Source organism: Pochonia chlamydosporia (assembly GCF_001653235.2).
Source record: "Pochonia chlamydosporia 170 chromosome Unknown PCv3seq00011, whole genome shotgun sequence".
Classification (NCBI taxonomy): Eukaryota; Fungi; Ascomycota; class Sordariomycetes; order Hypocreales; family Clavicipitaceae; genus Pochonia; species Pochonia chlamydosporia.
In genome coordinates this window covers 254,834-280,136 of record NW_019154046.1, presented here as the reverse complement: position 1 = coordinate 280,136, position 25,303 = coordinate 254,834, and the positions used below count along the sequence as shown (strand labels likewise).

At 48.7% G+C, this 25,303-nt stretch overlaps 8 protein-coding genes across 8 annotated transcripts; 4 read left to right on the top strand and 4 right to left on the bottom strand.

The window, feature by feature from the left end:
* Window positions 1-4,052: 4,052 nt before the first annotated feature.
* Window positions 4,053-5,190, top strand: VFPPC_10460 (glycoside hydrolase family 28; the record flags this gene model as incomplete). The annotated part of the gene is made up of 2 exons (XM_018288830.1): window positions 4,053-4,259; window positions 4,315-5,190. The coding sequence occupies 2 exons, from the start codon at window positions 4,053-4,055 to the stop codon at window positions 5,188-5,190; spliced, it is 1,083 nt and encodes a 360-aa protein (XP_018137425.1).
* Window positions 5,191-5,727: 537 nt separating this feature from the next.
* VFPPC_10459 (hypothetical protein) lies at window positions 5,728-7,176 on the bottom strand (the record flags this gene model as incomplete). The annotated part of the gene is made up of 1 exon (XM_018288829.1): window positions 5,728-7,176. The coding sequence occupies one exon, from the start codon at window positions 7,174-7,176 to the stop codon at window positions 5,728-5,730; it is 1,449 nt and encodes a 482-aa protein (XP_018137424.1).
* A 434-nt stretch (window positions 7,177-7,610) lies between these two features.
* VFPPC_16874 (hypothetical protein) lies at window positions 7,611-7,799 on the top strand (the record flags this gene model as incomplete). Its single annotated transcript, XM_018294627.1, has 1 exon — window positions 7,611-7,799. One exon carries the CDS (start codon window positions 7,611-7,613, stop codon window positions 7,797-7,799), a length of 189 nt encoding a protein of 62 aa, XP_018137423.1.
* Window positions 7,800-10,825: 3,026 nt separating this feature from the next.
* Window positions 10,826-12,349, top strand: VFPPC_10458 (glycosyltransferase family 31 protein; the record flags this gene model as incomplete). The annotated part of the gene is made up of 1 exon (XM_018288828.1): window positions 10,826-12,349. The coding sequence occupies one exon, from the start codon at window positions 10,826-10,828 to the stop codon at window positions 12,347-12,349; it is 1,524 nt and encodes a 507-aa protein (XP_018137422.1).
* Window positions 12,350-12,899: 550 nt separating this feature from the next.
* On the bottom strand, window positions 12,900-17,900 carry VFPPC_10457 (ankyrin 2,3/unc44; the record flags this gene model as incomplete). The annotated part of the gene is made up of 5 exons (XM_018288827.1): window positions 12,900-15,586; window positions 15,920-17,113; window positions 17,243-17,275; window positions 17,329-17,726; window positions 17,791-17,900. 5 exons carry the CDS (start codon window positions 17,898-17,900, stop codon window positions 12,900-12,902), a joined length of 4,422 nt encoding a protein of 1,473 aa, XP_018137421.1.
* Window positions 17,901-20,433: 2,533 nt separating this feature from the next.
* On the top strand, window positions 20,434-21,480 carry VFPPC_10455 (NLP/P60 protein; the record flags this gene model as incomplete). Its single annotated transcript, XM_018288826.1, has 2 exons — window positions 20,434-21,114; window positions 21,172-21,480. 2 exons carry the CDS (start codon window positions 20,434-20,436, stop codon window positions 21,478-21,480), a joined length of 990 nt encoding a protein of 329 aa, XP_018137420.1.
* Window positions 21,481-21,893: 413 nt separating this feature from the next.
* On the bottom strand, window positions 21,894-23,154 carry VFPPC_10454 (Acyl-coenzyme A:6-aminopenicillanic-acid-acyltransferase; the record flags this gene model as incomplete). Its single annotated transcript, XM_018288825.1, has 4 exons — window positions 21,894-22,595; window positions 22,672-22,817; window positions 22,876-23,050; window positions 23,119-23,154. The coding sequence occupies 4 exons, from the start codon at window positions 23,152-23,154 to the stop codon at window positions 21,894-21,896; spliced, it is 1,059 nt and encodes a 352-aa protein (XP_018137419.1).
* Window positions 23,155-23,587: 433 nt separating this feature from the next.
* VFPPC_10453 (proteinase inhibitor I4) lies at window positions 23,588-24,685 on the bottom strand (the record flags this gene model as incomplete). Its single annotated transcript, XM_018288824.1, has 1 exon — window positions 23,588-24,685. The coding sequence occupies one exon, from the start codon at window positions 24,683-24,685 to the stop codon at window positions 23,588-23,590; it is 1,098 nt and encodes a 365-aa protein (XP_018137418.1).
* Between the last annotated feature and the right edge of the window lie 618 nt (window positions 24,686-25,303).

The window sequence follows — 25,303 nt, the reverse complement described above, 5'->3', positions numbered from 1 at the left end:
ATTTTTCTTGGTGGACTTTATTAGATTCATTGTTATAGCAAACTGCTCAAGATGTTCTAGCTATGGTTGGGGTGCCAGGTAGATCCAAGGGTTGCAACACCTGCATCCAGAGGCGGGTAAAGGTAAAGAATATCCATATAGTGCCACCTGGTACTAATAGCTCCGTCACTGACCTCTTTGTCTGCAGTGTGACCAAGCAAAACCGGCTTGTGGCAATTGCAGCAAGGCTAGAAGGGTGTGTGGCGGCTACACACGCCAAATGAGATTCATCGTGTCTGAGGACATGCATCTTGAAACAACAGATAAGACGAGCGACGAAAACACAATCATACAACAGGGACGATGGCGAGCAAGAGAAAACGGTCATACTAAGTCTACTCAAGGTCTCACTACTCACGCTGCGAAACCAAGATTGACTTGGAAAACGGATGCGCCGTCGACAACACATAACCCTCTGTTGAAACCTGTATTCGCACGTCCTTCTCACATGCCTTCACTGTGGCAACAGTTTCATCACATTTTTCTTTCAACATTTCTCCCACGAGATAATAAATCTAGTCTCATGCACTCAAAGGACGATGTTACAGGGAATTGGCTTCTGCAGCTGCAAGGAGAACCCATCGTGTCGCCAGCACTACAACTCTCCGTTGCAGCATACGCCGCTTCACAAGTCGGGAGAGAAAACAACGACGAGACCCTCCTAAGTCAAAGCAGAGAAATGTACTTGAGAAGTCTTGAACACCTTCGAGGGGCCTTGGCAAAGCGTTCATCAAGGCTGAGTGATGAGACTCTTGCAACTTGCATGGCTTTGTCGGTGTATGAACTAACGGAGAGCTCACTTGGAAAGTCGAAAGACAGAGATAACTCAGGCACAAACGAATTATTCAGAACTGGTAACTGGTTTTCAGCATATAATACACATCTTAATGGCGCCATGATGCTCACGGAGCTACGTGGCCCTGGAGCTAATACCTCCCCGCTCGCACATAGCCTCTTCCTCGGTCTAAGACGACACATGCTCCTTGGAAGCTTAATGAATCATCGGGATACTTTCCTGTCTCAGCAAAAGTGGAGAGAGAGGCCGTGGGAAGTGTTTCCGAAGAACGTTCTGGACGAGTGTTTGGACTGCATGTTCGACATGCCGGCTGTCTTACGCAAGTGGGATAGTGTAAGGGGGGAGGCAAACTCTGTGAAGAATTTTATGCTCTGTACAAACATTGCTGAAGAGTGCATTAAATTGGACAGCAGGCTGCATGAATGGTACGTCGGGTACAGCTCCTCTATCCCTGGGCCACTCTTCTGGCCAACATTTTCTACGATGTGTAGTTGTACCGATGACAAGGAATTGGGTCAGGTATTTCCGGTTTCTTTTCAGTTCCATTCTTTTACTGTTGGCTACCTTTTGAGCACGTTCTGGTCTGGCGTAATGGTAGTCCACCACCTCCTGATGCAAGTCCACTTTCGACTTGCTCAGGATACAAGATATGCAACATCTGTAGGGGCAGCTGAGAAACATAGAGGTGTTTGCCTTGCCATGGCTACGAATCTTTGCCAGTCAACGGAGTACTTTTTGGGAGATGATATGGGAAGGCTGGGCCCGACTGTTGCATTAGCTGGACTGAAGGGCTGCTTGGCGTGCATGGCTGGGGGACCGCTGGTTTGGAAAAGAGAGAAGATCTGGATTCTGGAGCAAATGGGGAAGATAGATGGTAGGCTGAACTTTTCTTCAAGGGATGTATTGTGGGAGTAACAGGTCGAGACTCGAGGTATACCAGCAACAGGGAAGAAGGGGGTTCACAGGCCCGCTGGATGATCTTTTTCAATATGGTGACTTGAGATGAAACTAGTGAGAGTGATATGCATGCCCTACCTTGCGGAACGAACCCCGATGGGTTGGTTTCAATAGCCGCGATGATGACTCGGTTTATACTCGCAATTTGGTCCAGTCTAGGGCATCGTAAAATATGGTCAAATCGCATCTTTGCTTGGGACGGTTTTAGGCTGAACGGCAATACCTTGGGTATGCAAAGTTCGTTTAACACGTTCTCCTTAAAGCAGGTCGTTTATGGGTTTCGGCCCTCGTTACATTACAAGGCCGACTCCCGGCTGTCTCCGTGATCCTTGTCTATCCTTGTCTATCCGCGTATTACGGCTCCGCGTCCCCCGGCACTCGACTCAGTAAGCTAAGTAGCCTGACCACCGTTTTGGGCTGAAACGATAGCCTATAGTGTTTCGGTAAATGGGAAAGAAGGCGCTTACTTGATTCTTAGCTAAGACTTGGGTGCCAGAAGATCGGCACGAGGGCCAGGGCACGTTGTTCTCCGAAGTTCATATACGTCCTGTGTCCCAGATCTGGTACACCTAACATGGAAGACAGCATGGACAGCTATTGCTGGCTGGCTCATTGTTGGAACTGTCCAGTCCGTCGGTAAATTTGCATCGCTAGGGTAAATGTGCCTTATAGCACGGGAGCCTGTCAATAGCTTAGAAATCAATATACGGCGTCGTTCTGACCGAGACTATTGACAAAATACGGAGGAAAAGGACTTGTAATGGTCTTGAGGGCAAGTTGAAGGTTTTCACGAGCTTTTCCCGTAGAAGAGTTTGGATAATTAGGGAGAACAAGACCAATGAAAATGGTACTTGATGTCTAGTTTTCCAGCACTTGCCAACGGTTGAGAAGTCAAATTCTCATTTAGATTCTTTACCTTGAACGCAAGACATTCCCTAAGCACCTGGCAGAGTACTGATTTTCGCCGGCTTTGAAAATGCTACATGGCTTTGTTCAACCATCTTGCTACCTCTTCACTTCGAATCCACCCAGCCGGCCATTCCAATGTACCTTTTGCAGCACCAGATTCAAAAGCAAGCACGATTGGGCACGTCATGAGAAGTCCCAGCATTTATGTCTGTACGAGTGGCTCTGTATTTTGTGTGCTGGAACCGGCAGAGTTTCTTCACCTGAAGGGGCCCAATCGGATTGTACATCAACAAACTCTATGTCAGACCCGATAGCAACGCAAAATCGAAGCGACTGCCAATGGACCGCTCAGTTACGCACATTTGCTCGCAAAGACCATCTCGTTCAACACCTCCGGAGGTTCCACAAGTTGGAATGTAGCCCGAGTACGGACGACTGGAAAGTGAAGTGGCCGGATATTCGTTCGCGGTGCGGGTTTTGCGGCTGCACCTTGCCAACATGGTCAGATCGTATTCATCACCTGGCAGATCACTTCAAAGCTGGGAGGCAGATGTGGGAATGGGAAGGAGATCATGGGTTTGATCCGTCGGTAGCGGCTCGGGTGATTAACCAAGACCGTCTGATCGGTATCAGTGGAGTTAGGTTGCCTTTTTAACACGTGTTTGGGGTCCGATCTTCTGGCGGCTAAGGGGACTGGGATTCTCGGCGGTAGTTCTTCAAATAGCAGGTCCCGAGATGCTTTACAAGGGGCGTTGCCTCTGTTCTCTTTCGTATTAGGTTGGTGGGGATGGGAGACGTTTCCTCACGACTTGTCACAACTATTAGTTTCCTCGCGTTATGTATGTAAGTTATTGGCAGCTGGTCGTGTTGTAGGATAGAAATGTAGATATTAGGCTCATTTCCACAAATGGGTTCGGTCTGTATCCGAGTTGACCATACGGGGAAGTTAAGTTGGCTTCCCTTGAAATCCCAGTGGTTGTGAAACAGGCTGTTGTACAATGTATGTGCGGTCTCCTGTGTGGGTGCTGAATCTGAAACTGCTTGCAAGGACAGTTGCTTGGAAGGGACTTCATTTATGCTAGAATCCACAAACTCGATGCTCCCACATTCCGGTAAAATATATGGGAGTCCGGCAAGAAGGCCCGAAGGAACCGCTTCGACTGTTTTTATCCCCAATTAACATCCTCGACATGGTGCATGTTGTATCACCAAGAGATGCATCCTCTCAGGAGAGGGCCAGCCGTATAAATCAAGTCGACTCTCAACATTTTTGGACCTCTCATAATCGAGTAACTCCTATGGAAAGCATAGTTCGACTCTATTCGTACTAATCGCACCATTTGTCGTTGCCATGGGTTCCTTTGGACTTTTCATTGCTGTGTTAGTTGCCACGGCTGCAGCAACACCAGCGCAGGTTGCTCCGAGGGCGGGCTGCACGTTCACAGACGCTGCAACTGCCATCAAGCAGAAAGGATCATGCACTTCTATCACTCTGAGTGGCATTGTTGTCCCTGCGGGACAGACCCTTGACCTTACCGGGCTCAAAGACAACACTCATGTATGAAACTTCTTATGCGTCATGGTCTGTTGTTGTAAAGCTAACTCGAATTTAGGTCACATTTGCCGGCAAGACTACCTTTGGCTATAAAGAATGGGAAGGCCCGTTGATTTCCATTTCTGGCAAAGGCATTCAGGTTGATGGTGCTACCGGCCATACCATCGACTGCGGCGGCAAACGATGGTGGGATGGCAAAGGGGGAAACGGCGGAAAGACAAAGCCCAAATTTTTCAGTGCTCACAACCTGATCAACTCTAACATCAAGTCACTCAACGTCTTGAATACGCCGGTTCAAGCTTTCAGCATCAACTCGGTGACTAACCTCGGCTTGTATAACATCAACTTGGACAACTCTCTTGGTGACTCTGAGGGGGGACACAACACCGATGCTTTTGATGTTGGTTCCTCTACTGGAGTTTACATATCTGGAGCCATCGTGAAGAACCAGGATGATTGCCTTGCCGTCAACTCTGGCACCAATGTCACCTTTACGGGCGGTAACTGCTCTGGTGGCCACGGGTTATCAATCGGCTCTGTCGGTGGCCGCAGTAACAACGTCGTCAAAACAGTGCGCATCTTGAATTCCAAGATATCGAATTCAGACAACGGTGTACGCATTAAGACCGTTTCAGGCGCAACAGGTTCTGTATCAGACGTTGTGTATGACAACATTTCATTGTCGAATATCGCGAAGTTTGGCATTGTCATTGAGCAGGATTACAAGAATGGCGGACCAACAGGGAAACCAACTGATGGGGTTCCGATCACGGATTTAACGGTCAACAAAGTTGTTGGTACGGTCAAGTCAAGCGGTACGAATGTGTATATTCTGTGCGCGGCCTGTTCGAAGTGGACGTGGACTAATAATGCGGTTACGGGTGGCACTAAGACGAAGAAGAATGAAGGAGTGCCAGCAGGTGTATCTGTGTAGTACGTTGGGTTTGGGGACTGGGCGCGGAAATTGACTTGCAGCGCTGGTATTGAACACATGGACTTGGTAAAGTGTATTGCAGTCTGTTGATGTGGGCTGCTAAAGACTGCTAGGTCGGCCTCTTGTTTTATTCTTCTTGTCATTTACACAACAGCTTTGTGTTGTAGATACTTGGCTCAACTTGTTCATTTGGGATTCATGCCCGTTCCTGGCTTTTGCCTCCAGTTTGGACGCCGTAAACGTGACATGGCAAATCGGAATAGTGAAATTCCCCGCAAACACGACATTCGGTGTTCCCCAGGCTGAATACATGGCACCAGATCGACTCCTTTCATAATTTTACCGCTTCTGTTCAAAGTACACTACTAACGATATGCGTTGATGTAAAGATCTTTTACACGGAATTGTGCTCCAGGATGGTGTGAGCCAGGCTAAGCTCTAGATAATGAATATTTCGCCCATATTTGCTCAAGTTGCAGCCCAAACTGCATCCTCTCTTGTCCCTAAATGTGTCTGCCGTCGAAACCTCTTTATTCTTTACCCCTTTCGCCAAACGTTATTAACATCGCTGACCATGGACGCGCCACCTGGGTTGACGCCGAGAAAGCAACGATAATACTCTCCATCAGCAAATTCGCTGCGGCAGGAAGAGGCTTCCGAAACTCCAGGACTTGGCAATTTTTCAGTACTATCTTCTGGAAATCGGAATTTGTTAAGCAGGTCCCTGGCTTCAGCTCGCTCCATATCAGCAGTGTAATACTCCTTGTGTTCTTTCCTCCGCTGCCGATTTTGTCTCTTCTCCGAAATCTCAGGACTTAATTTCTGCTCCGGAAACTGCTTCAACTCGGGTGCCGTCGTCGCAGGTACCCATTCCGGAACGTGCTGAGAGGTGGCAATCCAGGTCTTCCCTCGGTCTGGGTCCTTCATCCCTTTAACCTCTCTCACAAAGACATTCAGCTCCTCCAAGCTGGCCAAACAGATCCAACCTCCAAACGAGTTAACGCTGTTGCTACCAGCTGCCACAGGTTTATATTTGAGAAAGTATTCACATAATGCACCTGCGTCCGGAAACCCTGGGAAGCGAACTCCCGGTAAGTCGACCTTGACTTGGAATGGATACTGTTCTCGGGGTCGAGGGTAATGCTTTAAAAACAGGTTGCATTTCTTCATGTCGATATTCTCCCGCTGGCGTCTCTGTCGCTCCCTAGCAGGGTTTGCGTGGTATTCCTCGCAGGTATGGGCTAACAACTCGCTGTCGGGGGGGAAGAATAAGAGATCAACAAGGGCGCAAATGGAGCGCATGGCGTCGTTTCCTGCGTTATGCCCATCGGTGCGCGAGGTGCAGGTCGGATTCATGGCTTCGAATACACAGGCGATGAATGAGTTTCGTGGGCTTGGCGACATGTGAAATCCTGTGGCTTCTTCGGTGAGCTCCTGAATGTCAACCCAGAAGTCGAAGCATTTTAGAATACCCGGAAACTGGTGGGCCAAGATATGGAGCTCGGCCTGTAGATCGAACCCGACCAGAGTGAGTGTTAGAGGATGGCCTGTTGAGGAGTAAGAGCAAAGCTGCATAGCACGCAGAAGGCCGACGATAACGCCTTCTACCTCGTCCGGCTCGACGGTCAAGATGCCTCCGCTGCCTCCTTTCCAGAACACTTCCCCTGATCGGTCCTCTCGACCGCGGATGTGCAAGCAGTTGGAAGAGATGTCGAATCGTTGGTATGTCTCTTCGAGAGTACGAGGTGGGTTGGAGGGCTCTCCATGGTGATCTTCTCCGGGGAATAGAAAGCATATGCCGACCTTACTAGCCTCTTTGTCGTCGAGTTTTTCCCCTTTATGATCCAACCATGGTTCGGTATCAATGGCGACAAAGATTGTGCTTGAAGCGAGGTTTTGAGTAGATTGAAGATTGAGGAGTTTTTTCTGCCACAAATCTTTCCAATGTCGCAATGGGAACATATGAGGGCAGAAGTAATGACGCATTTTGAAGGTGAAAGTGAGGCTTGAAGATTTGCGAGGATTGGTTTGTATGTGAGATGTTGGTCTGGATGAGAGATGAGGATTTATATGCAGAGATGCTGGTTTGTATGCAGTGATGATGATTCTACGCAGAAATGCTGTCTTGTATGCAAAGATGCTGGTTTATATACAAAGATGTTGGTCTGGATGAGATGATGGTTGGGAGAGAAGACTTTGCAAACAAGCAACAAGGTGATGGGGGGCATTGGGTTAATATGGAATTTCTGGGTGAAGCTAAAATGCATAAAATCACCGGACATTCACACTAAGTGTGCCGTAAAAGCTAAAACAAAGCACTACGAAAGTCATGGAATATCATGGACTGCTCATCACGGAGTACTAGGCACCTAGAAAGTGTATTCCCACACTCTTTCATTTCTATGACCAAGTAACACACTATGCTCGCGGCTTGCGAGCGCAACCATGAATTCCAACATGCTAAGTGTAGGCATCGTGATAGTCCTGCAATTATCTGGGATTCCTGTTTCGAGATAATACTTAGGAAACACAGCTGCGGGAAGATGTCGACAGAGAGTACTGAATTCTGGGTGCCCTGTTTGGTGAAAGGCAACTTGAGGAAAGTGTGAAGGAACTTTGGACGGCGCGGAGTTATTTGAACTTGACTTTCGATGGTCACTCTTTGATGTCTGATACTTCTTGATAAACTATATTTGCTCGTGAAAGTAAAGTCTATCTACTGTAAGCTTCGAATGGTGGATATAGTTGTGCTTTAGCTGATTTAATGCAACTGGCTACCTGATATCATCAGTCGTGAGACTACTCATTGCTTTAAGGTTGTAGAGAGAATGCGATAGACAAGGAGGCTGTTTGTGTAAAGTCTGATCTACAGTAAGTTTGAGCTGGGACCTGGATAAGAAGCACGACAAAGTATGTTTGACAAGCGGCTTGCAAATTGAAATGCACAAGGCAACTCTATCTGGCCGCTCGCCTAATTACATGGAGAGGAGGAGTGTAGTCAAAACAAGCAAATTGGCCCCCCGTCGCCTTATTCCCATGTGAGTCAGGGGTTTAAGGTTATTTTACGAGTGCACAGAGACATGTATTGTTCTAGGAAGTGGATGCATCGACCACAGAGCGACAGCGTGCACAAGACACGAGATGGTAGTTACAGCTTCAGTCTGATGGATTTTGGAGGGTCGGCATCTCTGCCGTTTCGTCGAGTTGATGGGTTGTATGCATGAAGGGTTGCAGCTCGTATTTGACGTTTGCACTGGCACATGGTAATGAGTCAAGACCATCTAGGCGGCAAAGATGCTGGGAGGTGACATTTCACCAGAAGCTTGCTTGCTGCATCTCCAGATAGTTCAGGCAAGACTAAATGTACTTGGGTCTTTGCGTGATCATCTTTCTTATCTTCGGGTTCTTTACTGCACGACGTCACCCATTGCGATATGCAACGTGAAGTCTGCAGCCAATAACCATCAGTCTTCGTTCGGCCATATCCTCCCGGCGCATAGGTCCCTTTCCACCCCTAAAGAGTATGGTCACGATGGTTTAGCCTGTTTCCAGGCAATAGTTCGTGCAAAGCTCATGGTGGCTGCGTGCCGGTCCGGCCGTAGCCAATTGTTGCGCAGAACTTTGCAACCAAACGGCCTAGAGAAATGGCCAAAAGCCCACCGGAACAACAAAAGGATCTTGTCATTATCTGGAAAAGCTACGGAGGCCAGCTTGACCTTCAATTACAGACTTGGAGCCAGGGACTGACCAAGGTTCGCCTGGACTTTGCTCCACGTGGGCCACAGACCTTTGCTTCAGGGGACTGACGAGGAACAAAAAGCCTCTAATCTCGCTCCTTGCCATTCCGTTGCCCCTGTCGATATCTGAGCACGTTGATAACGCTTGGTGACATTGCTAGGGTCTAGACTTGGCTTTTCGATGGCCCGGCGTCCCATGTAACCACGGTTCTGAAGACAGAGTGCAATTCGCTCGTCTGTTCGGAGTAATATTACTGACCAATACCAGGCAATTGCATCTGCAATATCGCCGTGCGTTGGACGGTGAGAACTTTGAATGCAGGTCAACCAGCCATGACCACATTGTGGCTTGCTGGCGTGCGGTAGGAAATGACGCGCAATCAACAGATCCCTGATGGTAGCCAAGAAGGTGAGTGGAACGCCACAAGCTCGTTTTTTTCTTCTGGTGCTCTTGGGTTTGTCTCTCAGGAGTCAGGAGTTACGGTACTGGCTTGTGCGAAGATCATGATCGACAGTCTCGACGAAAATTACAGTACGGCAGAGTTGTGGAGTGGAACGTGAAAATCACGACATTGATGGAGCGCGAATGTTTCGGGTTGAGTAGCACGTCCTGGCTGTGTGGAAGCAGCAGGTCAATCAGACCGAAGCTTCAATTGATCCTAGGCTGATAACAGGGTCATAATCATCTCGAATCACCGCGAATGCTAATCGGCTGCCAAGATTATTCAACGTTCTCAGCATTGGTGCTGCCGAGAAGCAGGGGAGCAAGCAACCAAAGCCAACCTAGCCTACCATTCCGACCCGTCTCCGGAGGACGCACCAGTTGTTGCAATGGATGGAGAACTCCATGTCTAATCTTGTGTTGGGTCTTTTGGCCCACTTGTCTGGTCATTGCAACATGACGCGGTTCGGTATGCGCCAAGATGGCACAAAACAACTCCCGTAAGATCGTCAGTTGTTGTAAAAGCGAGACGCATAGAGACGAATCGTCTTGAACACAAATCACTTGAGAATAGCAGTAACTGGTAGAAGGGATCGAGACGTATCCAATGTTGTGCCCTTCTTACAAGTTGGAGCAAATTATTGCTCGCCCAGAATGTCACTACCACACCATGATGCAAAATATCCACCTTCTCCATCAAGAGGAGCCACATGCACCATTTGACTCGTCGAAACTTGTTCCGTCAAGCACGACGGATACTGCCCAAGCTTTTTTTGGCTTCTCCTTAGCTTCCTCCCCCATCCTAAGCCATCCACAACCGTCTTGTCCAAGGTATGGACCGGTGCTGGGTCCAAGACATTGGAGCGCCTCTCCTTTCCTGGTCTGGCTTCCCTGGCATTGGATCGTTGACCCTGACCTGGGCGGTATTTTTTTGGTCTTTTGGTGGTATTCCACCAGTGACACAATGATTAGATCATGACGCCACTGCCGCTGCATTTCTTTTGGTTGAAGGAGGTGGATTCTTCTAATGCCCTCCACCACCAAGCTAAATCCGTTTTCGTCAACTGACTAGCAGCTTAACTTAACTTGTTCATGAAGAAAAACCTTCCTCCTTACTTCCCTCTAGCCCAATTCCTTGCTCTTGTCTTGCGACCGAAGTTTTCTTCCGTTGGTGAAATCTCTGTCTACTTCTCAGTCGCTGGCCGCCTACTGTAGAAACGAAGCTTTATTCAACAGTCGCAACTTTTAACCACGACGACGACGACAAAAAGCAAGTGGCAAATCCACACGACGATTGAACATTTCCAATGATTTACCCAGTTGGCTCAGAACAACCCGTCGGTCGACCTGTTTAACAGGCTGGAAGCAAAATCGTGAAAGCATCGACCAAATCAACTATCCTGGACCGGACTGTCCAAGAGAACATTAAACACATACAGAAACAGACACATACATGATGGGAGTCGCCGTTCGGCCATTCAAGGTCCCCATTCGCAGAAGGACGCCGGCCGTTGTTCTTTTTTCTTGTATTTTCCTACTACTACTTGCGCTCGGCGCCTTCGAGCGGTCAGAATCTCGATTGCAATATGCGCTGCCGCTCGGATTAGAAGCTGCTCTGCCCGAGAAGTTGCGAGTTCCTAAACCATGTCGACCGGATCTCGACTATTTACGGCGCTCCGAATACAACCTCACCAGACATGTTGTCTACCAAAAGCGATGTATTCATGCCCGACGAAACGCCGCGATATCTAGAGACATCATTGCCAGCGACCCCAAGCCGCTGATTCAAGCTGACAGTAACCATGTTGTCGACTTAAACCGTGCCTGTGCTGGTGCAGGCCCGGTCGACGCAGCTTGCGACCCAATTACTGTCCAAGTGCCGCTTCAATTTCCACGACGAGACTACTCAGAGTTCATTTTCGGTGTCGCATCGTCATCAGAACGGCTAAGGGACTCGATTCCCCAGTTCCAGCATTGGCTAGGAAACACAAAGGCAAGGCTTCTTGCTATTGTAACCGACGCAGAATTCTCCAAGCGACAGATGAGGGCGTTGAGCACGCAGTATAACCATTCCGGAATCCATTTTGTCGGGACTCGACCGGCGAATCTGTCCATTGGCGTCAACGAGCAGCACTTTATTGCTGTGCGTGAACTCCTCAACCACGCGGATGCCAAGACGAAATGGGGCGTCATTATCGATGACGACACCTTCTTCCCGTCGCTTTACCCCGTCGCTCAGACGTTTGACAAGCAGGATGCCTCGATTCCCGCCTACGTTGGCGGACTTTCCGAGAACAGTGACGCCGTCAGCTTCCACGGACACATGGCCTACGGCGGTGGAGGCATCTTTTTGTCGGTACCGCTGTTGAAGCTCCTCGAACCGAATGTGGAAGCATGTCTCAACGAAAGTAGGATTCGCGAGGGCGACGGCATGCTCAGATACTGTGTGGAGGATAAGACGGGGACGAATTTCACCGAGATTAACGGTCTACACCAGCTCGATTTCAGCGGCGACGTGAGCGGTTTTTACGAATCCGGCAATCTTCCCCTGAGTTTACACCACTGGAAGACATGGCACCAAGCCCCCGTCGATAAGATTGCCAAAGTAGCTCAATTCTGCGGCGGGTGTGTCCTCCAGCGATGGCGATTCGGCCCCGACACCATCTTATCAAACGGATACAGCATCGCCGTGTATAAAAAGGGCACCGAGACCCTCCAGCTCAACCGCATGGAAACGACTTGGGGCAGCGACGCATCCTCATGGGAATGGAGTCTGGGTCCCATGCGGGAAAAGGTTCCCAAAGGCGAAAAGAAGAGCTATCTCCTGCTTGATGCTGAGATTGTCGGCAACAACTTACGACAGGTCTATGTTCATCGGGCGGCGGATTCTGGGTTTCAACAGCTGGACCACGGCGGGAATGCCTCGGAGGCGAATTTGCCCAAGGACGAGGTCGTTGAGCTGTGGTGGGATTGGAAGTGAGGCTTTTGGGAGTCAGGCTGTTTGAGTGGCGTGTCGTAATGCTTAATTGTGGGTGGACATCGTGGTTTTCGACATTTTAACGGCGTTGTAGCGTAGACTGGGCTTTTATTTGTCAAGTGGTTGGCATTTTTGTTTTGTTTGGGGCTTAGGGTTTACATCTACGGGTGCATTCTATACCAACATGAATCTTGTTGTTTCTTTTACCTTGAGGTGTTTATTGGTGATGATTGTGCTTTTACGTTCGTATATATGCCTTTGTATACTGGGAATGGTTGTAGTTTGACCGAGCTATCAAATTGCTCGGCGGGTTGCATGGCTCAGTTATGAGGTGATTCAAGTTACAGATGGTGTTAGAGGAAATGCGGTAAGGTTATGAAAATGAGCTATATTTACAACCTGGACCGATCTTATATCTTCCAGAGATTATATATGACTACCAAGATGGCTCTCTCGTCTAGTCTTGTTACTAGCTTCGGCCTCCCTATTGAGCTCGAGGTAAACAAATGAGTCAATTAGTAGTGCAATGTATCACTGTATCCGGCAGGATTCATCAAGTCTCATCATTCTGGGGCTTTCTTGCTCTTACCCCCCGTGATCTGAGCCACGAAGTGAGCTTGTTACCATGGTGTCGTCCTTGCGGCATCGACTTTTGGCGTTCTCCGATTATATTCACTGGTTCTACGCTCAACTCGCTGCCAGCATAGATAAGTCCCTCGCCTTCTGGGTAGGAATGCACCTCTTCTTCTAAGTCGGAGTGCACCTCGTCCCCCGGTGGAGAAGTCACGACGACTTCTGGATTGGAGTTTGGCGGTTTGATGAAGTCAGTCTTGGACGTATCCCAGCTGAAGCTGTGTGCACCGGCCGCCTCGAGCAACTGGACAACTTCTGTGTGGGCCCTTCGTCTGGCGATGTTAAGTGTTGTTACTTGTCTCCAATTGCCTTTGTATGTCGTGATCCCACACACTGAATTGATGTCGGCTCCCCGCGAGATCAAAAATTTCACAATATCCGCTGCTCCAGCCATGGCAGCGATTTGCACAGGCGGCATCGCACATACTAAACCCCCCCTTACACCAGCCCCGGCATGGACGAGGGCTTTCACCGGTTCTATCCGTCCGCCATAAACAGCCAGCTGCAACGCTGTCATCTTGAAAGTGTCTTCTGCGGCAACATCAGCCCCTGCCTCGATGAGCAACTTAACCAACTCATTGCATTCGTCTTCAGTCGACCATGGCAACAGTAGTTTATCACTCAAAGCCCTAAAAACGGCCAAGATATCAACACTCCCTTCGACTATGGCATCACCACACTCTGTGGTAACAGTCCGTGTCCTCAGAGCATTCTGTCTTGCGAGGCGCAACGTGACTGAATGCAATGGTGTTTGACCGGATCTGTTCTTTGCTTTGACGTCGGCTCCGGCACCAACAAGAACGTTTGCAATTCTTCTTCTGCCTTCTAGAGCAGCCAGGTGCAACGCTGCGTTCCCTCCGTCATCCTTGATTTCTCTGTCATCTATCAGTTTCTCAACGGCTTCTAGGTTGCCCGCCAGAACAGCCCAGTGGATCGGCGCTCGCCCCTCATGATCTTGGACGGATTGAGGGAGGCAATTCATGCTCGTATGCCCAGCATGGACCCCGATATCCTGTCCCAGTCCTCTTCTTCTGAGCCCTCTCGGACCATTCATCTGCTGCTTCTGCTGCTGTAAGAGCTCTGCTAGCACCTTCACATTTTCATTTCGCACCGCACAATGAAAGGGGGTTGCTCCGTCGAAGCCCTGGCACCAACTGTCGGTTTCACGGCGGGACAAAAGTTGTCTCACAACAGCGTCATGCCCATACCAGCAAGCATAGTGCAGAGGTGTCCAGCCTCGGAGATCTTTCTCGCCTGCGTAGTCATCATAAGCATAATCAGATTCAAATCCAGTTGCTGCCAGGTAATGAACCGGAGTCCACCCAGCCGCGTCTCGAGAATCAGGGAACTCGGCTAACTGACCCTGTCGGAACCATCCACGGGATACTGAGCCCTCTATCTCTAGACGACGTAGGTCACAGACTCCCAGCTCCTTGGTCCACTCCCACGGTGCTATCGAGTCACTGCACGAAGCGGTATGAATCCAATGCAAACCCTCCGGCCATGGGTGTCGCCGATTGTTGTAAAGCATTAATAATTGAGATAAGATCCGGCTGCCGAGGTTGTGTTCTCTCACAAGAACTCCAATGATCGTGTCTTGTTGACGTTGCAATATCAAGGATGGGGCATCAATGCTGTGTGTCACGGGTGCATAGGCTTGTTGCTGCGTATAGACGTCTTTGAGATACTCCAAAAGACATGCCACTCCTCTTGCGTATATTCCTCGTTGACTTTCACAGAAGAATTGACATTGCTGCCATAGCCAGCTATACGGGACCCCGGCTTCCAAAATCCCGTCGCGTTTGCGAATTTTGCTTGCTTCTGAAAGTGCCAAATCGAAGATAGGTTGCGGGAAGGGTAGCTTTTCTTCCATGCTAAGAGGGCATACGATACTCAGGTACGCCTCAAGGGGTGTGCCAAGTCCATTCTGCTGGATTCGTTCGGCCAGCTCGGCTATATCCTTGTGCCACAAGAGAAGATAGCCCTCCCTCGTTGTCCGAGTTTCTACTTGCCCTGCCACGGGCCGGCAAAGTGTCTTGGCTACGGACCGCAAAAACAACCAGAGCAACGTCTTTGCATATGTAAGCTCAATGTCGTCATGAGATTCCACAGCCAGATGAGTGCTGGCATCCATCCATCTGCTGTCATCTCCCAAGATGGTTGCAAAATTCTGCATGGCGCTATCATGATTGGCAAGTAAATCTGTTCCAGGCAATCCCAACTTTCTCCTGGAGCTATCCATTCTGACTTTACGTCGTTGATATGTCCACTCGTTTCCGTATGAATGACATTTGATGCCGTCTATAGTACAGTACAAAGAACATCCGGACTCTTGACTGCTAGAAACCTTGACTGTTGATACATCCGCTTCAGCGTCGGCTGTTTTGATCTCATCGGAACCACTAATCCTACGTACATCAACTATCTCATCCAGATCACTGGGGACCCACCATTGAAGGTCTTGCATCAGCTGATACCTGGGAATAGCTCTGCCTGGTCCCAATAGTCTAAGTCCTTGCGGTGATTCAGGTCCGGTATCTCGAGTCCATGTCTCGTTGGTTTTGTTGGGGTGGTTGAATTCGCTATTGGCACTCCAATGTCTGCCTCCTTGAGAACATGTGCGCGCAGAGTATACCCAAAAAGTTAGTACTGATGCTATCTCATGAGTTCCAACTTTCCATGAGTTCGACTGGCGATCATGGTGCAAGTGAAGCGGGATCCAATGAGGTGCGTCGTCATGACTGCTGTGTACTTGAACGAACCATTTTAAAGAATTCTCATTCTGAAATTGAGATGCAACCAGAATTTTCAAAGCTAACTCCATGCAATTTGCAAGACGCATGGCCAAGTCAAAGCACCACCCACTTCGGCAGCGTGACAGCTCACATACTTCTCGGTGTATCTCTAGAATGGACTGAGAGGATGACTTAGTTGTGTTACCTAGTGCCTGGTCCATGTCTCTCTCTGGTATGAGTGGCCAGTAATCCTGATTCAGGTCTGTATTGACACCCCAAGGCATTGGATATATGTCGTCGAGAAGATGTTGAGGTTCTCCTCGATGTTCCGCCGTTCGTTTGCGTAGTAAATCTTTTCGTAGGATGTCGAAACAAGAGCCAGGATTAATTTTTAAAATATTTAGTACCAGAGTTAGCCATTCCAACTCAAATTTGGGAGTCAGCTGTTGATGTGAAAGGGGCTGAGAAATGCCTCGTCGAACCCAAGCCCTGACACCCACCAAGATCAGCACACCACTCAGTTGTGCGATCGATGCGGCCCAGCTCATATTCCTTAACCCTACAAACTGCACGACGAAGCCTGTAAGACTAAGACCAACACCAGTCACAGTCTTTACCTCGGCTCCATGTTCCACCATCCAGGTTCTTATCATCGTCAGGTTCCGTTTCGCGGCAAATTTTGAATGTTTATTCGGGACTGACTCCTGGGTTGTAGCAAATGCATTGACAGCCTCTTTACTGGAGGACGCGTCGTTACCAGCGACACTAGGGGCCGTAGCCGCTTCATCCGTCGTATTGTCAGGGTTGGTCATACTGCCAGACTGTGCGAAAGCAAACGAATCGCTCTTGCGTTGTCTGACTCTCCGTCGTGAAGTGGTAATAATGGTACGCCACGATCGAGGCAATGTCGCATAGGGTTTGAAAACTTGATCACCAACAGTTTGGCCACGCTGAACCCATATCATCTGGGCAAGGATGCATTCATCGGATAATTCATACCGATGCTCTGTCGTGCTATCTTCGACCACATGGGCGCATACAAGCAGCCCCAAGACCAGCAGGGCCGTACCACTCGCAACCAAAGGAAACGCGGATTTTCCCACGGGCTGGCTGTCTTTTAGATAGTTCTGCTTGATATCAGGGTGGTAAGTGATGATGCCAAAGAAGATTAGCAAACCGGCCTGCACGAGGGTTGCAAAACACGCTGTCGCGTGCACTTGAACTCGGCTAAATTGACTATGGCCATTTAGAGCAATGTTTGGTGCAGCTGGTGTGATGTCTCGAATAACTGTCAGATCCCACTGATGGGGCTTCTTTGGATTCCAGCGTATTTTCGCGTTCCTTGCAGCCTCTGTATCTGACGATGGCCGTTTTGGGTTGAGACCAAATATGGCGAGAACTAGAGAGGGATAATAAATCAGTCTGAATAGAACTTAATACTTCGTGGGAATATTGACGTGTCCCATCTCTTGGGTGCCTCATAAAGTGTCCACAAGTAAATGGGAAACATGGGAAAAGCTGAACATACCATTCCGCCAGAATTTTTTCCAATCCGCCCTCTCTTTCGTTGTGTCAGTAATCTGCTGAAATAAAACTGGCTAGTTCACGATTTACCTTTTGCATCAACGATACTACCGTCTCTCACAGCCTCCGAAAGCGTCTTGAATTCGATCTTTGGGGGCATATCGGATGCTCTTTCATTGCACTTCTTGAACAGAAGAATGAACTCCCATATTTCTGGCTTGCCCTGGCACCTAACAATGCTCTGGCCGTTATAGAGCTCACAAACCTCTTCAGAAGTCGATGACATTAATTCCATCTCGGCAACGGACACGTTTTCTCTCGCCCTCCCAATCAAAGCCTTCAACCACAAGGGCCCGGACACCCTGATGGCAGCGACAATGATTGTAAGAATACCTATCGGGGCCATGGCTAGAATAACACTGTCTGCCCATCCCATTGCTTCGCTCATGAACTGCATTGTTACTCTCTCACCGAATAGGGCTAGCAGACTGTAATTAATTAGCAGGTCGTTCTTCTAGGGTTGTCTGAAAATTCTATTCGTGCATAACATACGGTCCCAAATCTGAGAAAAGGTTGTTGGCAAAGTCTTCTTCCGGCCCAGCGCGACCCAACTCTCCGAAGAGAGTGGCTACGAACACGACTTGTAACAGAAGCCGCCGCATCTCGCTGGTATACGAGAGTTGTCCCTAGCAGCAGCACTCCGTAGTCGTGGTCAGAGTATGTGATGATTGTTGTCGATTGGTTTCGCAGTGTGAATGTAGAAGTAAGTTCTTGCCGGAATCTCTTCTGGATGCGATGGCACAAAGAAAAGGGAATAATTCCCTGCGCAGCATTCAGCACCGTTGTGTAGGGGTTTCGCATGTTCGGAAATTTACATATATGAATAGCTTGGAGGACACAACGGACGGGACGGCGCTGTGCGCGCTTCAGACTTTCCAAAGATGGCGAGACATGCATATGCCATCCTGCAATACTCTTCACCTGTTACTAGCCGTCACCAATCGGCACTAATATGGAAGCGCCGACGTAGTGTAACACGGTTGGGTCTGTAGAGAGTGTGCAACGAAGCTCTGGCCTTTTCCCCCGCTAGATTTGTGCCTGAAGAAGTCAATATTGCCAAACTTCAGCTTAGGGAAAAGATGCCGGAGATAGGTGAGTTTCCCGGTCATAGGGTCTCCTGAGAAACTTGTTCTTCTTAGATTTGGAGTCGAAGTGTTAACCGTCTGAGCAGAGAAGACGCGTTAAGAACCCCACGAACTCAGAAGGTCCTACAATTACTGCCCAAGCTTGCACTGCTGTGGCCATCGCTTGAATAACACAAGGCTTGAGCAATGGCCTCCATGCCTGGCCAGCCTGCCACAGACCTGATGGTTCGTCCAGTTACACTCAACGAATTTGCCCTCTACTTTTTCAGCCCCGTATTACCTTGACCATTACACCTGTTAGGTGACCTCGTAAACTAAAATGATTGGTACGTCAAATATGTACGTTGGATTGTGGCCAACAAGACACGACCCGCCTGCTTCAACACGCGGTTTTCCTCGCCCCCTCGTTTTGTTGCAACCCAATTATTGGGCGCGGCTATTTTCACTGCATAAAGGGGATTGAAATTGTCCGGCCTGGGCTTAAAGGGAGATTCAACTGGGCCACGTGAGGCTGTCAACGGAATATTTTGCAACTTTACGTCTTGGTGGTTGATCTGGTAGTACTGTGCCTACAATAGCACAAGAACAAATGTCAACGAAATATACTTAGACTTTCTCTCTGCATTAACGTAGAGTTCCCTCTTGCCCGGCCACATTGCGTCACCATAATCTTATTTCATAACAGATCACACAAAAGCATAATGTCACCCAATGTTGTGAAGGAATGAAGCCGTCCCAGATGTTCTGGTATGCTACAGCGTTCCATGATTTGACCTCGTAATAAATGTTGCTCTTGTGGCTAGGTCTGAGACTCTGGGCCATGCTCATCTGTTGCCGCAACATCAAGTAATAACCAAGTCTCAGCAAGTGCAGTATTCTCCGTACAGAATTCGCATTTCTCACACCTTCCGAAGATCTGTTGTTGAGCAGCCTCAGTTCATCAATAACCACAAATAAGTTTCGTCAGATGAGTGTCCATTCTAAACCGTAGCTGTTTGTTATGCGTGAAAACGGCCCGGCCGCCTCGTTACACGGTCCCACCAACCTAAGCACAGCAGCAACTGGACTCCCAGAATCTCTCATGACAATCGTTAGCCAAGGTATAATTCACAATCATCGGTTGCATTGTAAAACCGGCTAAACCCTTGCGGCTGAACTGTGTGCCTTGCCCGGACGACTAGTTCCCTAAGCCTATGCCAAATCGGCTTTTCCAGTGCCATCTTTCAGATCCGGCTTGGTGCTTACATGGGTTGCCAGTGCATCGGTCTAAACATCCCACCGCCTTAGGCGCACTTTGGTGCCGATGTGCCGTTTTTACTTGCACAGGAGCTTCTTAACTTGAGATTGAAAGAGCGTAGCCCATTTCGAGGCTCCTTTGCTAATGATAGTAAGCAACTAGCCAGGAAGCTGACTAGGCTTGTGTGCCTATATTCGTTGACACCATTTGAGTTTCCGCAGTTCTGGTGGCAGAAATGGAACCATAGACCCCGCGAACCATGATGAGATGAGAATGTAGGCGATGACAGCGGGACTAAGTAAAACAAGAGGATAGACTGCTGTTCTCATGTAAGAGACTAGAACCAGGATAATGAGATTTTGACTATTCAACCCGCTGGGCAAGTTGAAGTGATCCGACCGACCAATGCGACCGACGACGAGGAAGAGGGCCCATGAGTTTCCTTAGACTGGGACGAATGCAGGTACTAGGGTGTCAAGCATCTGATTTGCTGTTGCAGTGCCGACATCGAGAATCTGTGAGGCTAACAGATCTATTTTCGGCCCTGGAGTCTATCGTTCATCGGCTATTCGGCCTCAGCTCGAAGTAAGCATTGCTCAGAGCTTGTCGCAGGCTAATCTCACAACCGTTTTTATTCTACATATTGTACAGAAATGAGAAGGATACAATACGAAAAACTTCGTGGTTGCCGTCTATAAAAGCGTCCATGTCTCCCCAGCTTTATAGACCAAACAGAAACAACACAAGTGTACACATCATCAGATTCTCGCATCTATCCCATATTGGCTCATTATACTATCCATACTCATCATCATGCATCTTGCGATACTTGCTCTTTCCGTGGCGCTTGGCATGCCCTTGGTAGACGCATATCCCATCAAAGGAAGCAATGTGAACTGCCGCTCAGGCCCAGGAACCAACTTTCCTGTCGTCAAGCAGTATCAGCTCGGACAGAACGTTCAAGTAACATGTCAAGCCCGCGGTGAAAGTGTTTCAGGTGACACCCTCTGGGACAAGACATCTGACGGCTGCTATGTAGCCGACTGGTATGTGCAGACGGGAACCTCAAACATGGTCACTGGTGCTTGTGATGCTGGTGGTAGCGGCGGCGGATATCCCATCAACGACAACGACGTCAACTGCCGGTCCGGGCCAGGAACAAGTTTCGGAGTCGTCAAACAATACAAAAAGGGAGAGAAGGTTCAACTATCTTGCCAGACCCAAGGGGAAACCATTTCCGGGGATAGTCTCTGGGATAAAACGACAGATGGCTGCTTCGTGGCAGACTACTATGTCCAAACTGGCACCTCAAAGATGGTGACTGGACAATGTGCTGGCACGACACCACCACCTCCTCCTGGAGGAGGCTCTGGAAATCTTCCTGGCCTGAACTCTGTTCAAACCGGCCATGCTCGTGCTATTATTGCCCAAACCAAGAAGCAGGGTCTTGGGCGGCAGGGTTGTGAAGCAGCCATAGCAACTGGACTCACTGAGGTATGCTCACCACGCTTTCCTTTGATGATAATGTGTCGATTACTAACAGGAATCTAGTCTGGCCTACGAATCCTAGCTAATAACGTCGTACCTGCTTCGCTTAAGTACCCCCACGACGGAATGGGCTCTGACCATGATAGTGTTGGCATCTTCCAGCAGCGGGCGATGTACTACACTGACATTGGCTGTGATATGGATGCTGCGTGCTCGGCAAGCTCCTTTTTCAAGGGGATGACGGCCATCAAAGGCTGGCAGACTATGGATGTTGCTAAGCTCTGCCAGGCGGTTCAGAGGTCTGCGGTTCCTGATGCCTACAAAAAGTATGTTGGTGCGGCTGCAAGTATTTGCGCTGCTGGAGGATCGTAAGGAACGGATGCCTGAGCGTGGCGGAGCTTCTTTGTTGTGATTCTAGCTTGTTTTATCGATCGATTTAGCCTGATAGATTGTTGATAGTTATGTAAGTTAAATGGTGTATATATTTGCTACAATACATAGCCTCAACTAATGCTCGATGTATTTTGTAGCACTTTGTCAAGATGAGACAAACTAGAGTCATCTACTCATGATGCACAGATAAGAGAATGAGCAGTATAAACAACAAGCAAGAAAGTGAGCCTAAGCATATGCAAAGGTGCCCTAGAATCTGCAGAGAGTCAGCCTCAGACGATGCGAGTCAATTCCACCCCCCTAGTCAGCACTCTAGCTCGAGTCAACCACTGTATTCGTGCTTTCTCTGTGCTTCCTCCGTGCGTCCTCCATGCTTGGGGCATTTTATTTCGTCATTCAACAGGGGCCAATATCCAGGTGCCTTCGGGTTCAGTTGGTCGCCCCAGATTCACCGTCGCGATTTTCGCCCTCAAGTCGACCAAAATCGTGAAAAGGGTTGACGCAGGATTGTCACCAGCACTCTGTCTATTGATGGACACTGGGAAATCATGCTCGTCTTTCAGGATATTTCCTAAAATTGTGATAGGTGATATATCTGGGGATTGTTTCACAGTCATGGCTGCTTCGTCCATCAATTGAGAAACGCGAGCCATACGAGGGACAGAATCCTTCATCTTGATGAGATCTTCACCGCCATGTTCACGGACATAATGATTAGTATGGCCTAAATAACCATCATTCGTATCAGATCGAGTTGATCCGGTAGCACTAAACTCGAGTGATGTCGCGCCATCCCCAGCAACGAGAATATGTGAAGCTGCGGCAACGCCTCGTGATTCCAAAAGTGCGACGGCATCCGCACGAGACCGAGTTTCCAGTGCACTTCGCAGGGCAATATGCACTGGTAGCTTGTTGTAGTTGACGCCTTTGGCGAAAATGGCGTTCAGAAAGACTGCGACGCCGGCGCTGTTCAGCCCGATTTTACCCACGATGCCGGCTTCAGTGACGGTACTAATTGCAGGCTTGGTTGTGCCGTGCCTGCTTGCTGACTTGATGTGTAGTATGACTAGTCTGTCTTTTTGGGCATCCATCCACTACCAAGCAGTTAGTAATGAATCCCCGAGTTACGCATGTGAATCGATCTGAGCAATGACTCCGTGAGCTTCGTACATCCCAATTTTGTCCAGCTACACTGAACTTCTCCGAACACCAAGCGACTGATGTGCATCCATCATTCATGAGACCCATTGCAATCTCCGTTCTCACATTCAGAGCCAGGATAGACTCAAATGGAACCCCTGAACCCTCGGCGATACCTGGCAAATGGTCAACGGGACATCAAATTATTGCTTTGGTATCTTACAATCGCCATACCTTGCATTTCTTCAACTAAGTCTGGGGCTCGCTGCTCAAGGACCGGGAGAAACTTTGAGGCGGTAGCACAGGCAGCTTCCCAGTCCATCTTGCTAGTTTCCACAAAATATTTGCTATAGAAACTGACGCTGCCTTGGATTAGGGCGGCGGCTTTTCGGCCATGTTCGAGACCAATCTGGCAAGTCGGAAAAGTAAGAGTATGTCATTGAGACAGTTGTGGAGTTAGCTAGGCATATTGCTTACCTCGCGAGGTAATCCTGCGCAGGATATTTGCAGCATGATGACGTTCAACCTTGGGAAATATTAAAGGTTTGTTGAAAGGAATACAATTGGACTACCAACAAAGTCGTCACCGTGTAGTAGTGAGGGAGTAGCTTTCGAAGAGTGATGTGCACGACGATGTTGTAATTTCCATGTTACTAATTCAGCGTCTAGTGTTGTCGAAAGGCGCCATTTCAGTTCTCCCACTAGCTTCATACTTATTAAAGCAACTTGAGCAGCTAATCAATGGTTACGGACCCCGCAAGTCCCGTTTTGCCGGCCGAGGCAATTGAGTGTTGGGGTAAGTAAAGTATGGGGTCAAAATTGGAGATCAGCCTCCAACAACACTATTTTGTATTCAAGTACGTTTTTCGTTGCAAGAGCTACATCGTGCATACCACACACTATCGATCTGAATTTCAGGGTTGGGTAAACTCAATTAAAATGATGACTATTTACCAGAGTATACGCCTGCAAACAGGACGGCCTTTGGCTTGTCACTGACAATCGCAAACACAAACGGCCGGTTAAAGATCAGGATCTTTGGAGCAACTGGGATACTCCGTGTCATAAGTACTGCCGTGGCAGCTGCTGCTTCTGTCCCCTCTTCATCCACTTTGACCAACGCTTGGTGAAGAATAGTCTGCACTTGATTCGGACCATCAGCCATGTTTGGGTATACGCCCCCAATGGGGTAGCCAAGCTTCTCCAACGTATCGACCAGGGAGAAGCTGCTTTCAATCTCGAACTTGGGGAAGCCGAATTTGTGGTATTTTCCTTCCGAAAATCGGGAAATGGAGCTACCGTGGTCAGCTATCTCGTCTAACACATCGCCGACCGACTTTCCCTCGTTTGGAAGATATGCGAGGAGTGACGTCTGCGGATATGAAGCGGGTAGTTGGTAAGGCAGCTGAGCTGCCTTGTAAGTCGAAGTCTCCAAGAACGATATCCTTTGCTGATGAAGGAACATCATGTTGACATCTTTTGTTTCATTTGGGGTGACAAAAAATGTCTCCTTTCTGGTATTACTCCGATCGAACTGCGTTTTCCACGTGCCCTTGAAGCCGATAGCATTCACCAGGGCCAAATGACAATTCCGCAACAGGGCCGCTGACAGCATGTCTTGAATCAATCCGCGGGTATTATCTGAAATCCACTTATTGATTTCATCGACGGCACCCTCAAGGCTGGGATACTGAGTGAATTCTGCGTTGAATCCGGCCAAGAACTCTTGATACTTGGAATAGAGCGTGACGCTTGTGTCGGTAAATACTCCGTTCGCCAATGCCAAAGGACCGCCTTTGACGTTGCCACACAGCGCGTTGTGTAGCGGGTGAAGGACAGATTCCAGCTCCTCTGCGTTTTGAAGACCGAGTTTTGTACACAAGTCGTGTTTCTTGCGGGTGTCTGCTGCGCCGGCAAGCATTCCCAGCGCAATTGTGATGGATAGAGGTGATAGAATAACCGTCTCTTGGGTATCGCGATCACCGCATTGCTGCTTGAGCATATCCCAGCCAACTCGGCCGATTTCTTGAGACGATGGCGCCATTATGAATACAACAGTTTGTGACAAAGCCGTGATCTAGTTGTTATGCGATCTAGCTTGTACACAATGTGATGCTAGTGGATGGTGGAGAGAAGTTTGAGGCTGAGCCTTCAACAACAGCGACATTCCATTTATATATCGTCCGTGTGCCTCATTTTGTCCCAGAAAATTGCCCCACCCTTCTCTCTCCTGCCTAAAATGCGGCGTTGAACTTATTACATTGGGAGACATCCGTGTGGTTCATCGTCGATGTGCCCGTGCATCTAACTACCAAAGTCAAGACGATATTGGTCAAAAAAGTTGGGCTACTTTGTTAATTCATCTATATACCCAAAGATAATTTAGCACAGCCTACGGGGACTTTGACGATAAAGGAAGGACATCTGGCCACCAGGCAAAGGCATTACTTGGCATCAAATGGAGAATGTAACCCACATTCAGCTGTCTGAAACTGCCAAGCAATTGAGCGCAATATTTCTTTGTCGTAATAGGGCTGAACTACTCTGTCGTGAAGCTCATAGGTTGGAGAATGGTGTGAGGCTGAACCTGGGCTTGCTTCTCTTATGCACAAGCATCGCCCATCGGCGCGAGGCAATATTGTCGTGATTTACGGATTGACCC